At 34.8% G+C, this 18,404-nt stretch overlaps 1 protein-coding gene across 18 annotated transcripts in view; it reads left to right on the plus strand.

The window, feature by feature from the left end:
- MYCBP2 (MYC binding protein 2) overlaps positions 1–18,404 on the plus strand; it is a 275,403-nt gene that overhangs the window by 134,551 nt on the left and 122,448 nt on the right. For all 18 annotated transcript variants that reach the window (XM_017498820.2, XM_037727973.1, XM_017498830.2 and 15 more), the window contains 9 exons: positions 802–885; positions 2,139–2,235; positions 4,751–4,943; positions 5,440–5,714; positions 8,975–9,196; positions 10,551–10,742; positions 12,718–12,924; positions 14,019–14,150; positions 16,079–16,257. In XM_017498820.2, coding sequence (XP_017354309.1) covers positions 802–885; positions 2,139–2,235; positions 4,751–4,943; positions 5,440–5,714; positions 8,975–9,196; positions 10,551–10,742; positions 12,718–12,924; positions 14,019–14,150; positions 16,079–16,257 — 1,581 coding nt within the window. The remainder of the gene's footprint in view (positions 1–801; positions 886–2,138; positions 2,236–4,750; positions 4,944–5,439; positions 5,715–8,974; positions 9,197–10,550; positions 10,743–12,717; positions 12,925–14,018; positions 14,151–16,078; positions 16,258–18,404) is intronic.

An 18,404-nucleotide genomic window follows, 5' to 3' on the forward strand; every position in this document is an offset into this window, starting at 1 on the left:
AATAAAAAGGTGAAGTTATTTGCTATTTGCTGAGAGTCATATGGTTACTATGTGGCAGAACCAAATCCATACCTAGAATATTTTGACTCTAAATCCAACATTTTAAATATTCTATTACTATGATTTATGTATTCTAAAGGACTATCATTTGTAAGATAAATTCAATTTATTCTTTATTACTCCTGAGCATAAACTATTTGAAATCAGTTGAAATTATATAACAGTATATATTTCAGTGCCAGTCAATTCATAACAAAGCTGACTAAAAAAGAAATTGACTTATTCGTGAGGTGAATTTCATGTTGCTGAGTATTCAAGGATACTGCTGTAGAAAAATCAAATCTGTTGTGTGCATCCCTTCAACTTAAGAATATATTTAGAACTGAGAGACTATTTTGACCCTGGACTGTATGATTTTCTTAGTTCATTCAGACTTGGAATGTCATGGCACTCTGAGACTAAAGCTTATCATGCAGCTAGTCAAGCAGATATGATACTACTACTACTTGTAAGTAGAAATTGTAAACGTTTACTGCTATGGTTACAGCTGAGTTGGAGAGGAAGGAGGACAGGACAGCTACTCATTAGGAGTTCTGATCAGGTTCAGTTCCTTCATTTTACTGATTAACCCATTCAGAGCTAGAATGAATATCTAGAAAATACCTTTTTGCTTTTTCTTTACTTAAAAGAGTGAATCATTTTCATTGACATAAAATTTGAAAACATGTTTCTTAAATTTCTTATTTCCTGTAATGACTCTTGGATCATGTGGTTTTTGGTCTCATTGTTTTCTCTTCTTAGGGTTGTTTTCCAGTTCAAGAGTTCAAAGAAATCAAATAATGGTACAGATGTTAATGCTGGTCAGATACCTCAGTTATTATACAGGTATTTAGCATATTTATACTTAATTAGTACAGTTTATTTTGCTATAATAAAGTGGAATCATTACAAAATATATGCCATAATAGGGATAAATTATTTGAAGCATTCAGCAAATTTATAATATGCTGGTAGAACTATAAATATATTTAACAAAAATATTTAGTTAATATTTTGCATATTTTTAAACATTTTCCACATCAGGCTTTATTTTAAACTTTGCCTGATTACTCAGATTATCTGTTTTATACCAATAACAGCATTTTACTGACCTTTTTAAAAAATGTTTTTTTTGCCCATTTTAAATATATCTATTGATTTTCTTACCAATTTCAAATTTTATAAAAGAATAAAATTTGCCTTAGATAAGTGAAATTTCAGGGAAGATGGGCAGGGCTATAGATGTAGGCCTGACTGATGTACTGTAGTCTTATGTTCCCTGTTCATTTGGTGATGTAATGAATTGGAAAATCCCCTACTGTTGATAAATTTTCACCTTTAATTGAAATACCAAATAGTAATTTGTTCATATAATAATATTTACTATGTTTCTAACATTATTTTAAAACTTTAACTTAAAACAATTTAGACATGTATAGAGGCATATGCCTATGTGTGTGTCTTATCTATTTCTAGACTGCTGAAATACTTATAGAATAAAGAATTCAAATGGATATAAACCCTCGCTAAAAATTGTTGTCATTCATTAAGTAGTAAATAATCAAAGAAAATACTCTAGAACAGTGATTCTATCTCCCTGTCTTTCTTTCTGGTAATCACTTAGTGAATCTAGATGGTTTTGAACCTTATTTTTCCCCGAAAGGGATTTTTGTTTGGTTTTTATGCTATGTGCAATGTGTTATAGTTACTGCTTGTAATATGTAGCTTTATGAACATAACAAGTTGCATTGGACTACTCTTGGGTACTACTGGTTGAATAACTTTTTAATAGCATTAACAGTGGCATTACTAGAGAACATAAGTTATATATATATAAGTTATATGTGTTCTCTAATAAGAGGAAGAAGCCTCTACTACTCAGTCTTACAAAGGTAGGATTTAAAGGAAATGCCCATATGCTCAAAACTTTGTTTAGCTTGGAAAAATGTTTCAAAAAAACCCTGTATTGGCATTCTACATAGCAAAAAAATTTTTAAGTATATAATTATTTTCCCATTCAAAAATGTATAATATACTTTAAAAGGAAAAAATGTCATTGGACTTCCCAACATAATTTAATGTGTGGCTACTACCTTTAGACTTCCAACTAGTGATGGCAGTGCTTCAAAAGGCAAACAGCAAACCAGTGAACCAGTACACATTTTAAAGAGGTCATTTGCAAGAACTGTCTCAGTGGTAAGCCATTTTTTTTTAATTTCAGCTTTTCTCTTCAGTTCTCAGATACATTTTGATTTTTAGAGTTCAGCTGCTCTTCTAAGTTTATCTCAGCTTAGATTTATAAACTCAGATTTGGTTTTGTATTAGCATTTATATTCTAGACCACAGATAATGTATACTTTAAATCATAGAATAATGGAGATATTGCCTATGATTTTAACATGACCAGATGAATTGGCCTAGCTGTTTTTGAAATAATTGGTTGCTTTTCTAATAAATCACATATATGAATGCATATGCTGAATGAATTAGAAAATGAAGGAACTTTTTTGGTGCTGGCCCAAAAAAGTGTTAATACTACTTGAGGAACTAGGTGGAAGAGTTGCATATCTAGGAAGTTTGTTTAACCATCCGCATTGTATTCTTGAAGAAGCACAGAGCCATTGAAGTTAACAGTGCAGAATGGATACTCAACATGATGTAAATGAAAGGAAGTATAAATTAAGGTCTTGATCTTTCATTTACTAATTGAGGATTCTTATGTATGTTATCTAAGTAAATTACATTATAGCATTATGAATTTCTAATGAAATAAGAGGTATAAAATGTTTTTGGAACAATAAGGCACCATCTGAATGTGATTTATTAATGTAGCTACTAGTCTTTTATATTAGTAAAATGCATAGGAAGAATATTTCTTTCCCCTTCAAATTATATTTTTTAACCTGCAAAGTTGATATATATCCCTGGTAGGAATGAGATAAAAGTCCGGATAAAAGTATGCTAAAAGTAGATGAAAGTTTTTCTCACATTCCCATTATCACCGTATATACCTACTATTTACATTTTGGCATATATCTTCCCAGGCCATTTTTATATGCAAACAAACTTGTTAGTATGTACCAAATACAGTATGCTCTACAACATTCTTGTTTGTTTCTTATGATACTTACAGTTTTCATCTTTTTTAGAAAATTTCATATTATACATCATGGATATCCTTTCCTGGCAGTACATTTGGCTCTCTCAATCTTTTCCATTTGTGTAGAATCCCATAGAATGGTACTACTGTATTCTAATGTATTCAACCCGATTTCTATCAAAGAACCACTTTGATTCTTATCTTGTACTATTACATCTTCCTTCATGAGCATCTATACACATGTATCTTTACGTACCTGTGTACTTATGTGCATACTTCTTCTGGAAATGTGCCCATTTAAATTTTGTTATAGTCTCTCAAGTTGACCACCCAAAAGAGCCATGGCAATTTGTAGAGCGTATGCTTTGAATAAGAGACTATGAGAACTTTGGCTTCTTGCCAATTTAGTATTGAGTTTGGTATCTTTTGATTCAAATAAGGATCTTTAACTCTGTTATGCTTTCTTTAGTTATCTCATTTTTCTGTGCTTTGTAACCCCTCTGTAGTTACGTGGTTTTGTGGCCATTAGGTAATTGTAGACTTTATATTCACGCATTACTTTAAAAAGTAAACTGTAGGGCTGAGCCCAGTGGCTCACTCCTATAATCTCAGCACTTTGGGAGGCCGAGGCAGGAGGATTGCTTGAACTCAGGAGTTCAAGACCAGCCAGGGCAATAAAGTAAGACCTCCATCTACAAAAACTTAAAAATTAGCTGGGTATGGTAGTGGTGCACACCTGTAGTCCCAGCTGCTCGGGAGGCTGAGGTGGTGGGAGGATAGCTTGAATCCAGGAGGTTGAGGCTGCAGTGAGCCATGATCACATCATTGCATTCCAGCCTGGATGATAGAGGAAGACTCTATCTCAAAAATAATAATAATAATAATTGAATCTATACGCTCATTTTCAGGTGGTCTGGGATTTGGTGGGAATGGGGCAGTAAGTGCCCTGCTTTGAGATTCATGAGTACCTGTCATTATATAACCATGATAAAACCGGAAGACTAGCTAGAACTGCAAAGAAAGCCTACCAAATTAAACTCATATTCTAGAATTTTAAATTTTTAAAATAGGAATTTTTTAGTATTTTCTAGTCAATTTTTTATCTTCTGTTAATATGTTTATCAAGAATTGACTATAGTTTGTATTGTAAATTTTAATATATAGACATGTTTATTTGATACTAATACTAAAACTCTTATTTAATTTTTTATTACAGTGTCTGTACAGAACTTAATTTTTCTTTCAAGTAAACATGGATTCTTTTAAAAGTGTTTGTCATTTTTCCCTTGTTTACATAAGCTAGATGGCTTGTTAGCAGGAAAACTGAAAAAATGTATTTTTAAATAGATAAATATTGAAGAATGTTGTTTTTGCAAATGCTTAACTACTTTACCTTTTTTGTAACAAACTTCCAAGTTACTGTTAAGGGTAATTTAATAAATGAACTATAAAAGTGTCTATTATTTGGGCTCAGTAAAAAAATTCAAGTAAAATCTCAGTAGAAAAGTTCAAGAGAAAGTTTTGAAGTTGTCTACCATTGCCTTACCGTTTGATTCAGTTTATGGTATCATTTGAATTAATTGTTGTCTGTTTTTCCATATTCTGGATTAGGAATGTTTTGAGTCATTGTTGAGTATTCTTCACTGGAGCTGGACCACCTTAGTCTTAGGAGTTGAAGAACTTAGAGGATTAAAAGGATTCCAGTTCACAGCTACACTTCTAGATTTAGAGAGACTGCGCTTTGTGGGTACCTGTTGTCTGAGATTATTGCGTGTCTATACCTGTGAAATTTACCCAGTATCAGGTATGATGCATTCTTTTAGATGATTGTAGGGAAAAAAAACATTAGAGACACTGAGAAGATTTACTTTGAGATAACTGAAATTTTATGATCCCCAGCTGCCTTTAAGCTGCTTCTAACATGAGAGGACAAAGTCAGCTTCCTATGATGCTTATGTATTTGCTTATAAAGAATAAAATAGATTACATGACATTCTGATAACAAAAAGTAATTGTGGGCCAAAATTAATAATCTAATAAAGTTTAATTTTAAACAAATTGTGTCAAATAGAAATATTTTGAGCAAGTAATTTGGACTTAAATCCTGAACCTGGGTTTTTCTCCCCCCCACGTAGATTAAAAAATAATTTGGGACTACACTTAATCTCTAAATTGTTTCATTTCTAAGATTTGCATACTTGTGATATTTAGCTATATAGGGAATAATTGAACTATATTTGTTGTTTTCATTCATATTTAATATTTTGCTTAATTACCAATCTGCTTTTTTCCCCTTAAAGCTACTGGAAAGGCAGTTGTAGAAGAAACAAGCAAATTAGCAGAGTGTATTGGAAAAACCAGAACTTTGTTAAGAAAAATTTTATCAGAAGGAGTTGATCACTGCATGGTGAAATTGGATAATGATCCTCAAGGATATCTCAGTCAACCCTTGAGTCTCCTAGAAGCTGTCCTTCAGGAGTGTCATAATACTTTCACTGCCTGCTTTCATTCTTTCTACCCAACTCCTGCCTTACAGTGGGCTTGCCTTTGTGATCTGCTGAATTGTTTGGATCAGGTAATTTAAGTTTGTAAAATGTTAGTTGAAAATCTGATATATTGCTTAATACTCTTCAAGAAAATAAATTGCAGTTGCCCTATCTTCTTTTTTTTTTTTTTGAGATGGAGTCTCACTCTGTCGCCCAGGCTGGAGTGCAGTGGCGCGATCTCGGTGTACTGCAACCTCCACTTCCCAGGTACAAGCAGTTCTCTGCCTCAGTCTCCCGAGTAGTTGGGATTACAGGTGCCTGCCACCATGCCCAGCTAATTTTTGTATTTTTAGTAGAGGTGGGGTTTCACCATCTTGGCCAGGCTGGTCTTGAACTCCTGACCTCGTGATCTACCTGCCTCGGCCTCCCAAAGTGCTGGGATTACAGGTGTGAGCCACCGCGCCTGGGCACCCTATCTTCTTGACTTGCATAAAAGATAAATTAGGAAATCATTTGGTATACATGACTTACATAAGCAAAGTTTAAAATTTTTTAAATCCACCTCATCATCTTTTAGTTATAAAATTGGTAGGCACATTGTACAGTAGCTGGTTGGTCTTTGAATTGGAGTGAGTGATTTTGAGAGAGGGAGAGAGGAAAAGAACAGTAGTGACCAGGTGAGAGCAGGGATAGCACCAGGAGACCCCTGCCACCCTCATCTGTAAGAACAAGGAGAGAGAGCTGAGGGAACTGGCATACTAGCATTGTTCGTTCATTCATGAGGAAGCTATAACATCCGTAAATGCTTATGCACCAAGTCACAGAGTTTCACGGCACCTTGGGCCGAATACTGACAGAACTGCAGGGAGAAATAGATTCATATTGACAGCTGGGGACTTCAGCACTCCTCTTTCAGTAAGTAATAGAGGAACTAGGCCAAAAAATAAGTGATACAGATTTGAACAGTACTATCAACCACCTTGATCTAACTGACATTTATAAACTAGGATGTAGAATTAAAGTAAAACTCAATAGCAAAAGATATCAAGAAAAGCACCAAATATTTGGAAAATGACTTCTAAGTAAGCAGTTGATCAAAGATGTTATAAAGGAAATTTAAAAATATTTGACATAGGAAAATAAAAATATAACATCAGAATTTGTGGGATTTAGCTAAAGCCCAGCTTAAAAGAGACCTTTTTACCATTAAATGCTTATATGAAAAGGAAAGGTTTAAAGTCAGTGAACGAAGTTTCTATGTAAATAATCTAGAAGGAAAACCAAATCAAACCTGAAGTTAGAAGAAGGAAGGAAATAATAAAGATAAGAGCAGAAATCAATGAAATAGAAAATAGAGAAAATTAACACAGCTAAAAGTTGGCTTTTTGAAAAAAAAAATTGGTAAGCTCCTAGCAAATCTGATTGTGAGAGAACATCAAAAGAAAAAATCATGAAATACTATAATCAGAAATGAAACACGGTTGGCCGGGCACGATGACTCATGCTTGTAATCCCAGCACTTGTGGGAGGCTCAAACAGGTAGATCACTTGAGATCAGGAGTTCAAGACCAGCTTGGCCAACATGGCAAAACCGTGTCTCTACCAAAAATAGAAAAATTAGCCAGCCATGGTGGCACACAGCTGTAATCCTAGCTACTCAGGAGGCTAGGCATGAGAATTGCTTGAACACAGGAGGTGAAAGTTGCAGTGAGGCCAGATTGTGCCACTGCACTACAGCCTGGGTGACAGAGTGAGACTCTGGCTCAAAAAAAAAAAAGAAAAAGAAAAGAAATGAAGTGAAATAGGGACTATCACCGCAGATGACAAATAAAACTTTATCAAAACACAATAATAGAAAAATCTGAATTGCCTCATATCCATTTAAAAATTATCAAAAACTTAACTACAAGGAAAATTTCAAGTCCAAATATTGTCGTTTATGAATTGTTAAACATTTAAGAAAGACATAATGTCAACTTTTTACAAACTCTTTTGGAAAATATAGGAGACAACACTTCTCAACTAATTTTATGAGGTTAACCTTATCCTGTACCAAAACCTAACTTAGATACTACAAGAAAAAGTTACAGATGAATATCACTTAGAAACATAGAAGCTCTTAAAAATATTACCAAACCAAATTGAAAGTGTAAATAATATATCATGACCAAGTGGGATTTATCTTAGAAATGCTGATGTAATTTACCATGTTAACTGAAAAAAGAGGGCAAATTGATGATTCCCTCAATAGCTACAGAAACAATGGTTGATGAAACTAGCAGTTATTCGATGATGAAAACTTCTCAGGAAAGTAGGATATAAGGAAACTCCTAAATCTGATAAAAAGATATTTACAAAAAAAATCTATAGCTAACAACATCCCACTCACTGGTGAAATTCGAATGGTGAAATCTGCATGTGCCCCTACGTTTGGAAACAAGATTCACGGCATCAATTCTTACCACTTTTATTCAGCGGTACACTGGAAGTCCTAGGCCTCCCCTCCCTGCCTCGTGAAAAATTCGTTGTCATCACCAGTGCATCCCAGGCAACTCTGCATTCATGTAGCAGGGTAGTGTATTTTACCACTCAATTTCCAGGGGCAAGATTATTGCCTGGACTAGTGCACAACTTAACTACTCTCTCACTGTGAACCTTCACAGTCTCATGTGTTCTTTTCTTCTTTGCTACAGATCAAGCTGGGCTTAGCAAATTTTGGTTTAACATATGGAATTTTACTCTGCTTTTATGCTTAACTTTGTAACACAGATGTTTGAAGAACTAGCTAATGTGTACACAACTTTTGTGAATTAGGATATCCTGTGGTGGTTTTAATGCTTTGTTATAAAATTTTATAAGTATGCTACTAATTTTTTTCATAAATTATGGAATGTGATCATGTAATTTTGTGACCTTAGTGAAGTGTGGTTATAGCAGCATGAAATTATAATTTGCATCATTTATTATTTGAGAAAAATAGTCTCAGTCTTCATTGAAAATGCCTTAGGTATATTCTAATTGGGGCCTTTTTGACATTTCCCTTTGAAACAGTGCTAGAGAGTACTGTGATTGTGAGGATATGAAAATATAAAAATGCTCATTTACTAGAGGACAGGATGCTGATTTTTCTTGACCAGACTTAATTTTTCATCTTCATTGAATAGTAACTTAAACAGTTGTTTTTTAATGTATTGATCTAGTATTATTCTATAACAAGACAATTTAAATGGCTGAATGACAGAAAATTTTGGTATAATTTAAAAGATTGTTTACCTTTTGTATATTCAGAAACTTAGATTATACTGATGGCAGTATTTTTTGGTGGGGGGCATATTTTTGTTTTTAAAAGGATATCCAAGAAGCAAACTTCAAGACATCAAGTAGCCGACTCCTTGCTGCTGTTATGTCAGCTCTGTGTCATACGTCTGTTAAGCTGACTTCCATCTTCCCGATTGCATATGATGGAGAAGTACTACTGCGATCAATTGTTAAACAGGTTAGCACGGAGAACGACTCAACATTAGTTCATCGTTTTCCCCTTTTGGTGGCACATATGGAAAAACTCAGCCAGGTAGGTCTTTCTCTGAAATCGCTTTTATACTGAGGCAATATAACTGCCAATGGAAGCGTGTTTAGCTTGGTGCTTATTCTCTGTTGTTATTTACAAAATGATTATTTAATGAATGACATCTTTTATTTGAAATAATATTTTAGAAAATTGTTCATATTGACCTATAAAATGAAATGTTTTGCTCTGATGGTTTAAATACTCACCTTTAAAAAAAAATTGAGTCCTACAGTGAATACCTACATATTTGTTTTTCTTGAACCATTTGAAGGTAAGTTGCAGATACCATAAGCAGTCTTTTACATTCCAATGTAATATTTTAGACTTCTAAGACAGAATCGTAAGAAAATAAAGGATTTTTAAAATATCTTCTGAGTAACACTTTGGTATATTAAAATAAGCACTGTAAACAATAGGCATAGGAAACATTCAGGTATGTCATTTTCATGCTAGAAATCAGCTACATTAATCATCTTTTCCCTTTTTTTCTGAAAAAATATTTTTCCTCTATTGAACGTCTATGACTTCTTGAAATTTTTCTACTGGTAAGGGTTGCAATTTTCTTATCTCTACCTAGGAAATTAAATACAGTAGAAATTATAAAGCTACGTAAGAATCACATGTGTGTACAGAAAGAATTATTTTTAAAAATTGATTTACACAGATTAGAGTTACATTACAGCTAAATATACTAGAAATTACTATCTCAGATTAGGATCTTGACCTATAGAAAAAGGTTTTTATTTTTGTTTTTTTAAGACAAGCCCATTCTGTCACCCAGTCTACAGTGCAGTGGAGCTATTGTGGCTCACTGCCACTTCAGTCTCCTGAGCTCAAATGATCTCACCTCAGCCTCCCAAGTAGCTTGGACTATAGGCACATGCCATCACACCCAGCTAAATTTTCAAAAAAATATTTTGTAGAGACAAGGTCTTACTATGTTGCATAAGCTGGTCTCAAACTCCTGTCCTCAAGTGATCCTCCCATCTCAGCCTCCCAAAGTGCTGGGATTACTGACACCACACCCAGCCAAAAAAACTTTTTAAGTGGAAAGAATAGTTTTCTGTCTGTCATATAGGATTGTAAATGGAAAGTTAAAGAAGAGAATAAAATATGAGTCAAAGCTAATAATAACACACTTTTGTGAATGTGTGGCACTTTGATACACAGAGACTAATAATTCAAAAAAGAACTTGTAAATTAAAAGTAGATACAGTGGCTCCACATACAACCAGAAAGATTTGTAGGAATGGATTCAAGTCTAAATTTTAAGAGTATCAGAAAGACAAGATTTTCCAACTGAGTACTTAGTTGGAAAATAAAGTAACACCTTCGAACTTTTTCTTCTGTATCACAGAGTGAAGAGAATATCTCAGGGATGACAAGCTTCCGTGAAGTTCTGGAGAAAATGCTGGTCATTGTTGTGCTACCAGTCAGGAACAGCCTGAGGAGAGAAAATGAACTCTTCTCCTCCCACCTTGTCTCTAACACCTGTGGATTACTGGCCAGCATTGTCAGTGAACTGACAGCGTCAGCCCTGGGATCTGAGGTAATACATTATATTTTGACACTGGATAAAAAGCACTACTCCCCCACCAGTTTACCCAGCATCCACAGGAATATAAAGTATACATCTTCCTTACAGAGCAGGTTGTCGTCTGCCCCATGGCACAAGCCCACTGCCATGCCCCGGGAAAAGCAAAGCTAGTCGTCGCTGCTGGAAGATGAGTAACCTTGCTAAAGTCAAGCACTACTCATAGTGCACACATGGTGTGGAAAAGGCAAAGAGGTTCAGTCTTTGGCTCTGCCCACTCAACTGACCCTAGATAAAAACATTGAAAATCAGAATAATAATTTTTATTTCACCTCTACCACAGGGTTTTTTGAAATTGTAGTAAAATATACATAATATAAAATTTGCCATTCTAGTCATTTTTATGTTCAGTTAAATGGCATTACATCCATCCACTTTGTTAGACTTAGTTGTTGTACAGACATTATCACAAAGTTTTCAAAGTATCAAATATTATTATGTTTGAGAAAATCACAAAGTGCCTTTACATTTTATAAAGTAACATTATTTTATTCCATTTCACTGTCTTACTCTTTTTTATAACGTAACTGAATGTTTTGACTGAATTTGGGGAATGTTTCTGTTTTTTTCTCCCAAAAAAACAGTAGATTGGTTTGGAAAATCATATCCTAGTGTGAAGTATCTTACATTATTCAAATGAATGTTTAGTAACCAGCATATATTCAGTGGCCCTAGCTCTCAAGTTCTTGTCAAGGAACTTCTTTTCTCTGTTTTACTTTTATAATTCCTAATCTTTGCTTTTTCTTTTAGATTTATTTTGGCACCTATTCTGAATTAACCTATCCAAGGTATACTTGTTATTGACTTATTGTGACAGTTCAGCCTTTAGAATTTTTGGTTCATTGCATACAGCTGAGCTAATTTTAGTCGCTCATCCTGGGAAGCACTTTCTAAGTTTCTTGGTTAACTTTGAGTTTGGCTTCAGAGGCCATTAGAGCCCTTGTCAGAAATTCTTTAATTTGTTAAATTTATTCATTTAGTCTGTAATACTTTCCTTTGGTACGGTACCCTGCAGGATGCAGGAAAGTCGATAATGCGTAGATCCCCTTCCAAAGTTTACTAAAGAGTTCTCCCCTTTGAACCTACCTTTCCAACGTAAAGGAATACTGAAAGTTACAGAGTGCCTTGTATACAACTTTGGGAGTTCCCACAGGTCCTAGCTTAGGGATGAGTATTTCTTTCTCAGAGCAGTTTGCAATTTTTGTTAGAATCATCAACTTCCATTTTTTTTCTCTATTTAGTCTCCGAAAATTCTGCAGCTAACTTAAAGTAGCCTTTGTAAATAAAAAGAGCAGTTTCAAACCAAAATAAGTTCTCTAATTCTCTCTAATGAAAGTCTGTAATTAGTATGGTTGTACATGTGTGTGTATATGTATTCAAATACTGAAATGCTGTTATAAAAATACCACCGTATATGTTTGTAGTATTCAATCTTAGGGTGTAGATCATTTTCTTCAAATGAAGGCCTACTTGGAAACTCACAGGTAAGAGGAGATAGTCTGCTTGAAGAAGGGAACTGTAAATTTACCTCTTCCTTGCACACCTATCTGCAGAATTTCTAGAACTCTGTGTCTCATAGTTTAAAAACTATTGATGTATAGAATTTCGATGAAATTTTTGGCATCTCTTTTCAAAGTCTGATGATTTATTCATACATTATGACTGATAAGACAAGCTTGTACTTCTAACATTATAAATTACTTGGAAAGTATAGTTTCATGTAGCTAAAGGAAGAAAACACTGTCAAGTGACGTTTAATTTGTGAATTTAGAATGATAAATCTGGTTTTATTATGAGTTAATCTCTCAGTAGAACATACCTTTAGGAATGTTTATACCCATTTATTAAATAAAGGTTATTTTATTAGACTTCTTAGAAACCTTCAGATGGTTTTGTTAATTACTGATGCAATTGCTTTTATTGTTCACAGGTTGATGGACTTAATTCTCTTCACTCTGTAAAAGCTAGCGCTAACCGATTTACAAAAACAAGTCAGGGCAGAAGTTGGAACACTGGAAATGGGTCCCCTGATGCAATCTGTTTTTCAGTAGACAAACCTGGAATAGTTGTGGTTGGTTTCTCTGTCTATGGAGGAGGTGGAATTCATGAATATGAATTAGAGGTGTTGGTTGATGATGTAAGTATCACTCTTTTAGCATCTATCCTGATTAGTGAATTGTGTATCAGGATTTACCATTGTCATAGTATGATGGATTCATACCTTCAAGGGTTTAGCAGATCAATCACAGATGAATGACATTAAAGAAATTGAAAAAGGCTGGCCACAGTGGCTCACACCTGTAATCTTAGCACTTTGAGAGGCTGAGGCAGGTGGATGACTTGAGCACAGGAGTTTGAGACCCATCTAGGCAACATGGCAAAACCCCATGTCTACAGAAAATACAAACTAGCTAAGTATGTTGGTTTATGCCTGTAATTCCAGCTACTCTGGAGGCTGAGGTGGGAGAATCACTTGAGCCCAGGAGTTCAAGGTTATAGTGAGCCACAATCACGCCACTGCATTCAAGCCTGGACAGCAGAGTAAGACCCTATCCCAAAAAAAGAAAGAAAGAAAAGAAATTGAAAGAGAATGATTTTACCTGATTGCTTGTGTTTGATCTCTCCATCTTGGATCACGACTGCTTCATATTTTTTGTACTTTCAGAAAGATTTAAAGTGGAATCAAAGACTGAAAAGTATTTAGCTAAGTCCCTGATGACAAGTCTTGAGTAGTTTTTTTTTTTAAATGTTGTTATTTTTCAAGAAACACAATGTTTAGTTGGACTTTGTCATAGAGTACTAATGGGTGATCCTTAGTAAAGACAATATTTATTGTTCTCTAAACTTAAAGCACCTGAGTTTTACTAAAATGGGACAGAAAGGGGTAGCATGTAAATCATTCTCTAATAAATAGCAATCATCTCTATCTGTAACTTGATTCATTTGAACAGTTAATTTGAATTTATTTCCTACTTCATTAGGTTTTATAAATGTGAAGAAGTAGAAATAGTTTAAGACAACAGATGAGAAAAGCTTATTTATGTTGTAGTCTTCTCAAGAAATCACATAAAAATGTATACAGTACCCCAACTTCTTCTTTAGTATGTATGGGAAAATACTGATGGCTAATTTTGTACGCAAGAAAGTAAACTTTAAAAATAATAATTATAAATCAAAATTCATACAATAAAATTAAAAGTCTGGTGGAATATTTTTGTTTCTCTTTTTTAGAGTGAATATGCAGGAGATTCAACTCATTCCCACAGATGGACATCTCTGGAATTAGTAAAAGGAACTTATACAACAGATGACTCACCCAGTGATATAGCTGAAATCAGACTTGACAAAGTGGTTCCTTTAAAGGTAGTTTCAACTGTATGTTTCTATTATAAATGAGAGGTATTAATATATAGTTAAAATAGTGAAGAGTATCCCATGAATTTGGTTTGTTAGATATAGCTATTTATAAGTTATATTTTATATGGTACTTCAGTTATTTATGGATTACCTACTATGTACCTGATGTTGTACCACATTATATTTTTGCATAATGTTTCTTAAAGTCTGGAACAGTAGGAAATTTTGCAGTCAAACAGACTTAGCTTTGGATACCTGCTCTTCCACAAGCTAGCTTTAACACACTGGCAGGTCATCATTTAACCACTTTAAGACTTAGCTGTAGATTGGGAAGAATAGTACCTGCATTGTAGAATTTTTGAGATTAAATAATGGAAATAAAACACCTGCCTCAGTGTCTAGCACATTGTGGAAGATATTAGCCTCTGTCTTCTCTTACTGTGCCATAACTCATTTAAAAAACATATGTTCTTAAAAATTATTACTTTATATGACTTAATTTTCTTTTCTTTCCTTTTTTTTTTTTTTTTTTNTTTTTGGAGACAGAATCTCACGCTGTCACCCAGGCTGGAGTACAGTGGCATGTTCTTGGCTTACTGCAACCTCTGCCTCCCAGGTTCAAGTGATTTTCCTGCCTCGGCCTCCTGAGTAGCTGGGATTACAGCCACATGCCACCATGCCTGGCTAATTTTATATTTTTAGTAGAGAGAGGGTTTCACTGTGTTGACCAGGCTAGTCTCAAACTCCTGCCCTCAAGTAATCCACCCACCATTGTCTCCCAAAGTTCTGGGATTACAGGCATGAGCCATCATGCCCAGCCTATTTTCTAACAACTGCAAAATAGAGAAATTTTACCACATCAAAGTAATTATTAAAATAACATTAAAGTATTTCTGAATTCAACTGAAATAAATTTCATTATAGAGCAAAATTTTGGATAAGGTCAGTTCACAAGAGATTTCATCAAGAAGAATTTAGATACTGAAAAACAAAAAGTTTTATTGTGAAATTTATATCATGGGTCATAAAGCGTTAGTATCTATAGCACACATTTTCAAAGTAGAATGCATTATATTTTAGACAACCTTTTTCTTACGGATTTTTTTTTCTCATGTCTGTTTGCCTGTGTATTTCTGTCTCTGAGTTTTTTTTTTTTAAATATAATGGACTCACCGTTACTTTTTTCACACATGTAAAATTAGTTTAAAAGTTAAACTAATCAAGGAAAAGTATCAGCTTACGCAATTAAAATCGCTTACTTCAGGGCACAGTAGCTCACACCTGTAATCCCAACACTTTTGAGACACTAGAGAGGGAAGATCACTTGAGCTGGGGAGTTTAAGCCAGCCTGGGCAATATAGTCAGACTTATCTCTACAGAAAGTCCTTAAAAAATCAGCTGAGTGATGGAATGCTTCAGTGGGAGGATCACATGAGCCCAGGAGGAGGAGGCCACAGTGAGCCAAGATTGCACCAATGTATTCCAGCTGGAGTGACAGAGCAGGATCCTGTCTCAGGAAAAAAAACAATTATTATGGCTAATATTCTAGCAGTAAAATTAAGAGCAGGCGCTAGTCACATTGCTTGTGTTCAGACCTAGTTCCGTCACTTAGAAGCTTTGTGGCTTTGAACAAGTTACTTAACCTCTCTGAACCTCAGATTCCTCATCTGTAAAATAGGGATAGTAATGATACTTACCTCATGAGGTCATTTTAAGGATTAATTAAATTCCTTAAAATACTGAGGACATTTACTTTTATGCAATAGGCATTTAGTAAATGTTAGCTATCATCATATTTGAGTTATTAAAAACATATTATCTGTAAATATGACAAAAATTTCAAATATTTTCCTGTTTTGCTGCTAGAGTTCTTTTTGTATATCCTCTACACACTGTGAATAAATATAAACATGTTTTACGTCTTTATAATGAAGGAAAATGTTAAATATGCTGTGCGCTTGAGGAACTATGGAAGCCGCACAGCCAATGGAGATGGGGGAATGACCACCGTTCAGTGCCCTGATGGTGTGACGTTCACGTTCAGCACATGCAGCTTGAGCAGTAACGGCACAAACCAAACCAGAGGACAGATCCCACAGATACTCTACTATAGGTAGGTGAATGTATAGAGTTAAGGGAAGTACTTTACGGCGTTAGAACATGCACAGTCTACTATCAGGTAAAATTGCTAACTGGATAATTATAATTAAATTATACAGTGTGTCTTCTTAGCACGTATTTGTACAAATTCATATAAAGAAATCTCATTTTAATATATAATTTTGATGTTTGCTACAAAAGTGAGTGTTTTTAAATGTTTTTTGCTGTTATGTCTTTAATATCGAAATTTTGGTGCACTGGGCATATGCACTATTGCTGTCACTCTATAATTTCTGGTCCGCAATTTCAAACTTAAATGGTATCCATTTCTTTTTATAAAATACCTTAAACTAGTGATCGGTCAGATGGACTTTGCTCAGTGATGTTGCCTTGATCCTGTTATCCAGTCACAGAATATTTTGATGTCTGTGAATCTTGGACCTGCCCTATCTATCTAGCCCCTGGGGCCCTAGAATATGTAATAGTATGTTTCTTATATTTTTAATAAAAGCCATTCCTTATGTAAACCGTGGAAAATAAAAGAATGATAACAACCCTTGGATTTTTTTTTTTAAAAAAAAAACCTTTTAAATACACATTTCTCATTGTGTCTGAACTTTTCTTGTAGCGGCAAAGCTGGCATCTTAGATAGTCATGAGTACTGTTTACCACACTTGTCCTCAGCCTGAGTTAACATTAAATCACTGAACCTGCCTATCACTTTCAGAGTCTTGCTGCTTCCTCTGTTTCCTTCAGAAAGAGTCTAGGGATGGTGCCTAGTATAAAATAATTTCCATAGATAGAGATTTTCTGCTTCCTCTTTCCGTGAGAAATAGAACAGAAATAGCAGGCAGTAAATAGCTACGTAGTTCAGTGTTGCTGCTGAAATACAGAAGCTGTCTAGTCTTTTGTCCCAGCCAAGACAAACTTTGTTACATAAGCACTGCAATAAATAGTACGTTACTCTCTTTCTCAAACTATAGGTTAACAGCTCTGTTATGCACAAGAGTTATGTATTTCAGAAAGCCGAAGAACCACTAACAGCATCTGCCATCCAAACTTTACATCTTATACAAAGTACAGTTTTTTGAATATTTGCATGATTTCTACTAAGCTTTAAATACCCTTAGCTTTAATTTTTTTAAAAATTGAAAAATATTAAAGTCCTTTAGTTTTAAATAGCATCCTACTCTGATAGCTCCCAAGTTTATATCCCTGTCCTTCACGACCTCTGAGCTCTGGGCTCCAAGGCTCTCTCTGACATCTTCATTTGGATGACACTAATGGAGATGGCGTTAGTTACTTTGTGCCAGGCCATGCTTTGCGTGTGTTACCTGTGTTATCTCAGCTTGTCCTCACAGTAACCCCAGGTGGTGTAGGTACTTTTCTTATCCCAATTTCACAAATGATGGAACTGAGACACTGAGTTGTCCAGAGTCACACCTCTGGTAAGTGATGCTACTGTGACTTGTAGGCAGGAAGTCAGATTTCAGGTGATACACCCTTAACCAGTATACTGCACATTCTCTTTAAGGATGTTCTCTGTAGTTGGCTAGTAGACATCTGAGGCTTAATGTGGCCAGAATATTTGTCTCCCTTCCATAATTACAGCCAGACACCTTGGAGTCATTCTTGACTTCTCTTTCCCTCATACTTTACACCTAGTTCATCAAGAAGTCCTGTCAGCTATGCTTTTAAAATGGCCTAAATCTGACCTTTTCTCCTACCTCCATATTTAATAGTCTAGACCAAGCCACTGCAACCTCTACCTGCTGACTGTAATAAGACTCTAAAGTTGTTTCCCTCCTTTCACTGTTGGCCTCCTGCATTCAGTTCTCCACAGCACAGCCAGAGTGATCTGATAAAAATGTATATCATACCCCATTCCACTCTTGTTCCAAACCCAATAGCCTCCCATTCCCAAACCAGTATAAAATGTACAGTCATTACGTCACCCACAAACCTCACACAATTTGCCTCTCCTCAGAGGCAGCAGAGTTATCATTATGTTTCCCTTCCCACTCATCACCTTTCATTCTTTCTGCTTTCCTTCCAGCCATACACGTCTTCATTCTGTTCCTTGAATTCACCAATGCATTCCTTTTGCCCTGACAGTTTTTACTCAGCTCTTCGCATGGGCCTTTTTTTTTTTTTTTTTTT

This window comes from Cebus imitator, unplaced genomic scaffold (genome assembly GCF_001604975.1).
Source record: "Cebus imitator isolate Cc_AM_T3 unplaced genomic scaffold, Cebus_imitator-1.0 Scaffold252, whole genome shotgun sequence".
NCBI lineage: Eukaryota > Metazoa > Chordata > Mammalia > Primates > Cebidae > Cebus > Cebus imitator.